The following is a 9177-nucleotide window of genomic DNA, read 5'->3' on the forward strand; positions in this document are numbered from 1 at the left end:
CTAGGAAGTCAGTTAAACTCATTCAAATACATTGTTTTGTTTTGTTTTTTACCAATATAAGTTACTCTTAGGAAAATTTTAGACATGAAATTCACAGACATGAATTAACCAACTGTACCCTCTCTCCCTTGCAAAATAAAACCAGAAGGCAGCTTCAACACTGTTGTTAGTTGCTGTGTTCATTATCTTGTTGATGGCTAAAGGAAATACGTAGTTAAAGATTCCGCTCAGTAAAACTTAAGTACACAGAGTAGTGATTTCATATCAGAATCCAATGGATCTGTCCACTGGGTGTCACTCTCAGCCTATTTTTTATGACTTTCTATGCTGACAGATCTTTCTTTAAACATCTTGGCTGCGTAATTTCCTTGTTTTTGTTGCTTTACAATTTTATTATGTGGTGTATGCTAACTTGCTTTCTCGCTGTATTGGTATACAGATACAGCTACTTGTCTTCATGGCAAATCAAGCAGATTCCTGTATCAGCGCTTGCTGCTCCAGGTTGTCTTGTTGTCACATGGGTGACTAACAGACAGAAGCACTTACGTTTTGTTAAGGATGAACTTTATCCACATTGGTCTGTGAAAACACTTGCTGAGTGGCACTGGGTAAAAGTAAGTTCTTTGTATTATTGCTTTCTTGGCAACTGAGGGGTTTTTCAATATGGCACTTTATAGTTCTATAAATTGTCTATCTGTTTTGATGTGCTTTTGTATTTGAAAGGTATGGTGTTGTCAATATCTTCCTTTTTATCAGATGGTGTCTTGCTGGGAGAATTGGGTTTGAAAATCTTCCACTGTGTATTTCTAACTCCTCTGTGTCAGATTACTAGATACGGAGAATTTGTATTGCCTTTGGATTCTTTCCACAAAAAGCCCTATGAAGTTCTTATACTGGGGAGAGTTCAAGGAAACATAAAGGAAGCCCTAAGGTATGCCAGGCTGTGGTAATTTTTTTTTTTTGAGGCTGCTAGGATTCTACTTACTGGTGTGTCACCTGTCCATAATACAATATGGTGTTCCCAGATCTCCTTTTGGCATCATCTTTGTCTGATTTTGAACCTAAAAATGGCCTCACTTGCTTTAGGAAGAGGGAGTGCTTTAGTAAGATGAAAGGGCAGAATCTTTTTGTCTGTTCCTTATGTCTGTGTGTGTTGGAGAACGGGCTCAAATAAAAGGTGTGGGCTTCCTTTGCTGGTAGGTTCTGTTTGATCCCAAGTCCTTAGAATAAGCTGAAGCCATTTTTGGCTGTTGATGGAAACAACTATGTTGTTTCTTCTTTATGGCTTTGTGTGGCTATTGATAATCGTGTTTTGTCTCAATTCTTAATTATTTTGGAACCCCTCTTTTACACATCATCAGGGAGCAACGTTCAATTTCCCTTAGGCTTTGTGAAGTTTGATTATGAATAAACATTCTTACCTCCTATCTCAGGTATCAGAGAATTGTGTATGTATCATTCTGATGCTGTTCATTCTCACGTTCTGCTTCTTGTTCTGGTTTGTACAGCAGGAAATCTGAAGATGTACTTCCAGTTCCAGAACATAAGTTAATTGTCAGCATACCCTGCAGTCTACATTCACATAAGCCCCCCCTCACTGGTATGTTTTTGTTGATTTGTCATGTTTCTGTGGGGTGTTTGGTTTGGACATCTAAGACGATGTAGCTAAAATGAGATATCTTTATAAATGATGCATCTTAATTTCCCATATGCTAAGCAATTGTGCCCACCAGGACCTGTGATTCCTCAACGTTTCTAAAAATGCTTTTAGGCACCTAAGGTCTAAAAAAGAAAAATCACTGTAAAGATTAGAACTTCATGGATAATTGTGTGAATATTCTGAGTAAAAATGAAGAAATTGAACTACATTTTTCTACACTTGCTTTTGAAATCCTGCAGGAACGAATTATAAATGGTGTATATATTAAGTTATCCCAAAGGATATAAAGCTCCTGTGGTAGTGGCAGTGAACTTCGGGAACATATAAGATGAAATATCTTCTACTTAGCTGATGAAAACAGAAGATGTTTCTATTTCTGCATTAGTTGCTTATACACCTGCAGTGCAGTTCTGCCTTTAAATCTATAATGTGAGTCACTTTAAAACTGTTAACAGTAGGCAACAAAGAAGGCATACCCTGTGTATTTCCAGGGGGCTGCATTAATTCACTGAAATTGATGCAGTAGTTCCCAACGAGTCAGTTAGCATTTGGATGAATCATTTCAACTTTTCAAGATTTAGTTCAAAAGATTAGAAGACTTCTGCATCATGTGCTACCTTTTGCACATTATTCCAGAGAAAAACTTCCTTGATGGCTTTTATCAATAGATTCTTTCATTATTATAGCACCTGAGAGCCCTACTATTATATGGCAAGAAACTTATTTAATTCCTCTTTCAAAAATAGTTTCATCCTTCCGGAGGGGAAAACTCACGATGTACCTATAGATGTTACTGGTATACATGTTCAGTGTAATCACATCAGAAATCTCAGGCAGAAGAAATGCATGCTGCTGTTGGAAAGGCATCAATAGCCTGTTCCTTCCATTGTGCTGACGTGCTTTCTTTTCTTGGTTCCCAAGGAACAGAATTAGTTCAGTTAGGAAGCTCATTTGAATGATGGTTGCACTTGCAGGGAGGCTTTAAAATTTATGTTTGGGGATTGTATTTGTTATTAAATCAAAACATATTAGTAGTTGACATAATTTGGGTTTATTTAAAAAGAAAAGAGCAATTTTAGGAAGCATCTGTTTGCAGTTCTGAAGCTACATCTTTAAAAAATTACAACTGCAGCATGAAGTATGTGTGTTGATTTAAGCTAATGGGTGGCAGAGCAGTGATTTGTGAGGCAGCCACCTAGGGCCTTTTCAGAAAACCAATACTTCAGCAACACACTCAGACATGATCAGAAAACTTCTGATATATCCAGGAGTGAAAAGCAGCAGTTTGTGTACATATTGTAGAGAATTCTAGCATCAGATGTTCCTCAGAGCACTTCTTTTTTGTGGTGCAGAATCTAGAAACTGTATTAAGTCTTTATAAATGACAATCCCGAATGGGTTTTGAAAGAAATTGTCTGTACAATTTTTATATATTTCTTGAGTCTTTACATGATTGATTTTATTACCATTACGTTGTATTCATGTTTCTATTTGAGGAATAAATTTGCTATTGACCAGAATCAGTGGTTTATACAGTTCCTATAAAACTACATGTGTATGTACAGTGTTGGCAGCTTCATTCAGAACAGGCTTATGGAATGAAAAGGTAGACTAATGGCTGTTGATTTGTCTTCTGTATTCTTAAAGGGTATTGCTTTCATGATCGGGCAGTGTTCTCAAGTGGCCAGTAGAGAGCAGTTGAGCTACGTGCTAAAATAGTTTAGAAGAAATTTGAGCAGAAGCAGAGACTTGGCAATGGGGGAGAAGAACACTTGATGAGTCACACACGTTCTTTATGCTTTGTTTAAGAAGTAACAAAGCCAAAAATATTATTATTTACTGATGCTGTCTGGCACTTTATTTCTAGTTACTACTGTAAAGGCTGTACGTTCCTACATATGTAGCCACTTAATGACTTATTATAATAGTTTCTCTCTCTGGGGGAAGAGGAAGATGTAAATTAAAGTAAGCCATCAAAAAAGAGATGTTTGGGTTCCTGCAGTGCATTTAACTATGAAATTGTGACTGTAGGGGTTTTGGGTGATGCATGTGCTGTGCTCAGTTCTTAGAGCTTTAATATATAATTGTAAGGGTACTTAAACTGCTTTATGCAAATGTGTTAAAATGAAATTTTATCACTCTTGGTTTTGATTCAAATAACAGTGGGTTTTCTTTCTAATTCTATTCGCTATTGCTCTTTAGGACTTAAATGATACTTTGCATAGAGATTATATAAAGGAAGGTTGAACTTTTTTTCCTTTTTCTGTTTTAGAGATTCTTCTTGTTATAGGCATTTCTCCTCTAGTACGTAGCATGTACATTTATTGCTAAAAAACATTATTGCCATATAGGAGTATGCCTAAAAACATTAGTATTAATTATTGGCTGTGTTCTAGCTGCTTTGCAGATCCCTAGCAGAAGCATGCAGAGGAAAATCTTGGAAACTTACTTCTTCTGTAGCAACTCTATGGCTTGTGAGGCTGTTAGGAAAGTGGAAATAGAAACAGAAGGCATTTACTTCTACCCTCTTCTGGTAGACTAATCAATGGGTACATCAAAATCTAGCTTAAACAGAAAGTTTAGGAAAGATACAGAGATATTAAGCCAACTTTGCCCTGAGTTTCTCATCTTTTTTTCTGGTCTTTTTCTAGACAAATCAGGCAGTAAGGGCTTCTGCATTGCCAAATTTTGAAGGCTTACTATGAAATGAGTTCAATTATGTGTGGGCTGTGCTGTGTATGGCTCACAAATCAGACAGTAAAAAGCCAATAAAATCATTTTCACCTTATTTATCCAATTTGCTGTGCAGAATTTATTGTTTAGGTAATGGAAGTTGAAAAGAGAAGGGGAAGCTGTTGCTTGTTTCAAAAATGGTTCCTTCTTTTGGTCATTTAAATGATATAACAGCATGCATCTTGGATAATGTGTGCCATCAAGAGTAAAACCAGTGTTATACCTACAAGCTGGCTTTGTGCTAGCTTTGTGGGCATTAGATGTCCATGTATAGATACCTGAGTTGCATCTGCAGTGTTTGACATCTGCAAATAATGAAGAATAATCTATTTATTGTCTATTTAAGCTGTTTATTGTCAGTAATCTCTATGAGCGTCTAGAAGTAATTGTTAAAAATTATAAAATATCTGTCCCTACTGTAGAAAAATGAACAGTTAATTTTTCTACTGATGTAGATACTCTAATCTGTTTTCAGGAAGAACTTGAGTTTTCTGAAGGGATGGAAGTTAGATCCATATGTGCTGAGGTAGCCTTTTGGTGGTATAAGGGCCATAAAAGGCTAACAAAGAGATTATAATTCATACCATAAGATGTGAAAACTTGGTGCTCAAGGCAACCAGTGTAATAAGATCTTATGCCAACAAAATACAGCCATATTATTGCCCTCTTGATATGCTAATTTCCCTTGCAGTGAAGGCTACTGCTTGATGTGATTATGTAAATGCCACATCCAAGCAATGAAGAATCATACTATAATGTAATCTTGTATTATATGTAATCTGTCTCTGTAATTTGTTTTTTCAAAAACACTTTGTACAGAAAGACCTCCTCTCGGGGAATGTGAGACAGGAAGATTCTTGGGACTTCCAGTTTAAATTCTATGACCAGGTTGTTCAAAAGATTGGCACAGTCTTCTGGTTCCTTTGGATCTGGCCATTTTTTGGCTCTCTCTTTTTTTTGCTTTCTGGCAAACCAGTCTGCTGTGAGTCTAGCTGAATCAACTAAGTACGCTTTTCACATTTTTCTCTGAGGCATGGAAGTTTTTGATGCTTACTGGTGCCTGCTTCTGACTTGCTGGACTAAGTGCTGTGACGACAGTTTGTAATCTGTGCCTTTTAAGAACAAATTTCAAAACTTGTTATGTGCTATTTGTGAAGCTTTGTCACCTACATCATTCTTCCTTCTGCTTTGGTATAAAACAGTTCTATTCTATTTTGATATGAAGAAGAAAAAAATAATCATATAATGCCTGGACTCTGCAGTAAGCTCTGCATGATCTTATGCATGTTTGGGTCAAAATAATAATATCCTACAGCTGTTAGATTTGCTCCCAGAGAGCTTACCAAAAGCTTTGGATTTGCATTCCACAGTCTCTCCCTTCTCTTCCATGGAAAAAGTACTTCCTCCTGCACCATGAGCTGTCTTAGATGATGAAAAGAATAGATTTTTTGGAAGACCTTTGTTAAAATGTTGGCAGCAGATTGTGCACAAGAAATCCTTAATGAAATAGAGCATGGAAAAAGAATAATACATTTTGCCACATAATTAAAAGAAAATTTTGCAAAATGATGCAAAAGCAGCTTCTCTGAAGTGGTGTGACACTAAACAGCAGTATTCAGAGCGAGATGTTTTCTGTCAGAATGTACATGTTTTCAGGCTCGTCTCTGCAGAAGTTAATTTGTATAAGGATTTTAGCTTGCCTGTAAAAGGAATAGGCTTTTAGAATAAGATTCCTGCTGGTAGAAGTCTTTTTTTAGATTGAAAGTTGCTTTGATGATAATCTATATGAAATATTCTTTTGACATTTGTTAAAGATTGGAAGAACAAAAACAAAATATAAGAATGTTGGAAAATGCCCATTACAAAATATTTAAGGAAGTTTTGAATAGATTGAAGCTCTGGATTGTATAGGTAGAGAATGCATCTGGGGTTCATTAACACTGATTAGAATGTGAAGTGGATGTTTATCTTTCTGCAGCAGGAGCAATCCATGACAAGAGCATCCGAGGTTTCACACAGGGAGTCTGTGACTGGCAGACTTGATACAAAAAGTCAGAACTTAGTTTGAACCCAAAAAAGCATTCTCTCTCATGCTTTGATGTATGCTACTTGGATACATTTCTGCTTTCTGATATGAATCACGTCTGAAGAGATCAAATCAAACAATACAGAGTTTATGAACTGTACTTTTAAGCTACAGAAATTCAGAAACTTCAAGAAGATTTGAAAAAGAGTGAGCGAGATATACTTTGGATAAAGAAATGGTTTATTAGCTTTTGTTCTTTCATCCTCAGTCACAAAAATGCAAACTTAAGATGTAGTTTTATTCTAAATCTTTTTTTTCAGTCTTTTTGCCTTCTTTGTATCCTTTGCATTCCTTTAGCCTTTGCTTTTCCCATGGACATTTTTGTATGTACCATTTTGTGGCTATTTCCTGAAACCTATCTAAAAATTTCTTTGACCCAACAACAAACTAAATGACTGTGTAACAAATGACACATTTCGTAATTAAGTGTTTGCAATAGTATTTCTCAAGTGAAATGCCATAAGCAATGTCTTTTTTCTGCCACTTGGAGAATAATCATAATCACTGACACAGTTGATGTTAGCGACAGGCATCTGTTTAGATACAGGCAGTAAATAAATATAATGAATTTGAGACTTATATTACTGAATGAAAGAAGGCAGTTATATACAGGTTTCTTTTGTTGCTAACTTGCTATCTGGGGAGAAAAAGAAGTCCCTCCATTTTTATAGCCCTCCTAATGTCTGCTTATTTAAACTGGTGTTTTTTCTTTTACAACAATTTTCATCAAAAATTGGTTTTATCCCCTTTAAGATGCAGGGCGAAAGAGCATGATCTTAATCAAGGAAGGCATCTGTCTGTTTATTTATAGAAATGTTGCCCTCGTGATGTAGGAGCCAATTGAGCCTTTAGGAACTGTTTTGTGGATATTTGCGAAAAATTTAGAACTCGCCCATGTAGATGATGGAATAAATCCTCATTCTCTTCTCTAAATGAAAACCAATAAATAAAGGCCGTTAAAGGCTTTGACAGTATTGTTTAGGATCTCAAGGGCACTCATTTTAAATGACTTTCTCACTACAAATAGTCCAGTTGTTTGATTAAACCCCTAGAATTAATTTACTGTCTCTTTTGTTTTTTCAGTGAAACATTCCATCTTTCATTTGCTAACAGCACGGGGGAGATTTTATTTATTTTTATGTTTATTATTACTGTTGTTGTTTGTACCTTTGTCATTGTTATCCTCATCTTTTTTTTTTCTTATCTTGCACAGCGGTTCTGGCAGAGTTTATCAAGCCAGATGTGGAGTGCTTGGAGCTGTTTGCTCGCAACTTGCAGCCTGGCTGGACCAGCTGGGGAAATGAGGTTCTGAAGTTTCAGCACATTGATTATTTCACTCTTCTGCGGAATGAAAACTAACTTTGTTCTTGTAACTTAATTCTGAAATTTGTCCTTCTTAGCAAGCTCTGGAGCTTGCTTTTCTTTTGGTGCGCTCAGAAATGAAACCAACTGCACTTCAGTTGCAATTCTTGCAGTGACAGAATATCTGTTTGATAGCATCTGTATCTATACAAGCTGCTCCTCTTCTTCGAAGATCTTGGATTAGTTAAAGACTCATGCTAGTGGACAAGTACATCCCTGTTTCTTTTTTTTCCTTTAAAAAAAAAACAACTTCAGGAAAAGAAAGATTCTCATTAAAGCTATCATAAATGTAAGCATCATAAGTACTCCAATCATAACACTTGTAATGTGTTATTTTTACAGTGATCATGTATTATTTTTAAAGAGAGGCAAGCAAACTAATAGGTTTGCATTACAAATATTTCCTAAAAGACGATTGGTCTTTGCAAAACAATGGATTTGCAACTAAAATAATTATGAAGACAGTATTTTCTCCTGCATATTTGCATCTGCCTGTCTACCTCATAGATCTGAGTTGTTAACTGGGCACATTCTTCTAAAACATTCAACAATTACATCTTTATGTGGATAGTGTTAATTCTCTGAATACGCTGTAAATGATAAAGTCTCAACCATCTCGCAATTGCTAGATACTAAGCTGTTAGATTTAACAAAACTAACTTAAATGACTTAACTAAAATTTTAACAAAATTTAAGTATGTTATAAATTTTCTTTCCTTATATTCTTGAAAGAGTAAAAAGTGTATTACATTTTTCAGCTTAACTAAAGATCATATTTCTTTAGTAATAGTATATTTTTGTGTCCTTTGCTGCACATCAACTTGCTTTGAAAAGGAAAATTAAAAGGTAGATCTTCATTAAGTCTCTTTCCTCATTTGCAGCTGTACGGGCAGAGTAGCTGGATGATCTGCTTTTCCTGACAGCAAACTCCTGTGTTCTGTTTATAATGGGGAGCAAAAAGCACTACACCCTTCTTTTTGTATTTTTACATTTATTACACTTTTTGTAATCTTTGTTGTTAAGGTTTTAAATTTAAACTTCAAATGTCAGTTGTATTTTTTTTAATTTTATAATAAAAGTTAAAATAAAAACTTGTCAGTGTCTTATTAGCAGACCCAATTTCTGTATTACCATTGTTTTCTTTTTTTAAAAAACTCTATTATACCAATAGAATTGACAAAACAAGGAACGCATGCACACAAACATATTTAAGTTTTTTGTGTGTGTATATATATGTGTGTGTGTGTGTAACTAATTTAAACATATGTTTACTTATGTTTAAGTAAACAGTGTGTCAGTGAAGGTAGATGCCTGGAAAAGCACTTCTTGCTGCATG

General features: G+C 35.4%; 1 protein-coding gene across 2 annotated transcripts; it reads left to right on the forward strand.

Annotated features, from left to right (window-relative positions):
• The first annotated feature begins 389 nt into the window (after positions 1-389).
• LOC104910276 (N(6)-adenine-specific DNA methyltransferase METTL4-like) lies at positions 390-8911 on the forward strand. Of its 2 annotated transcripts, XM_019613925.2 has the most exons (5): positions 390-614; positions 825-931; positions 1509-1600; positions 7693-7784; positions 8723-8911. In XM_019613925.2, exons 1-5 carry the CDS (start codon positions 396-398, stop codon positions 8759-8761), a joined length of 549 nt encoding a protein of 182 aa, XP_019469470.1. In that variant the 5' UTR covers positions 390-395; the 3' UTR covers positions 8762-8911. The 2 variants fall into 2 exon arrangements, with proteins under 2 accessions (XP_019469470.1, XP_019469469.1); XM_019613924.2 differs by lacking the exon at positions 8723-8911 and having other exon boundaries at positions 7693-8071.
• Positions 8912-9177: the final 266 nt, after the last annotated feature.

Source organism: Meleagris gallopavo, chromosome 3 (assembly GCF_000146605.3).
Source record: "Meleagris gallopavo isolate NT-WF06-2002-E0010 breed Aviagen turkey brand Nicholas breeding stock chromosome 3, Turkey_5.1, whole genome shotgun sequence".
NCBI lineage: Eukaryota > Metazoa > Chordata > Aves > Galliformes > Phasianidae > Meleagris > Meleagris gallopavo.

What these genes read in the sequence shown, in the direction of transcription:
- LOC104910276 (XM_019613924.2), top strand. Translation starts at nt 396, where the DNA reads ATGTGGTGTATGCTAACTTGCTTTCTCGCTGTATTGGTATACAGATAC. An exon ending in CTGAGTGGCACTGGGTAAAA is followed by an intron (nt 615 to 824) that starts GTAAGTTCTTTG and finishes CCTCTGTGTCAG; the next exon opens with ATTACTAGATACGGAGAATT. An exon ending in ACATAAGCCCCCCCTCACTG is followed by an intron (nt 1,601 to 7,692) that starts GTATGTTTTTGT and finishes TATCTTGCACAG; the next exon opens with CGGTTCTGGCAGAGTTTATC.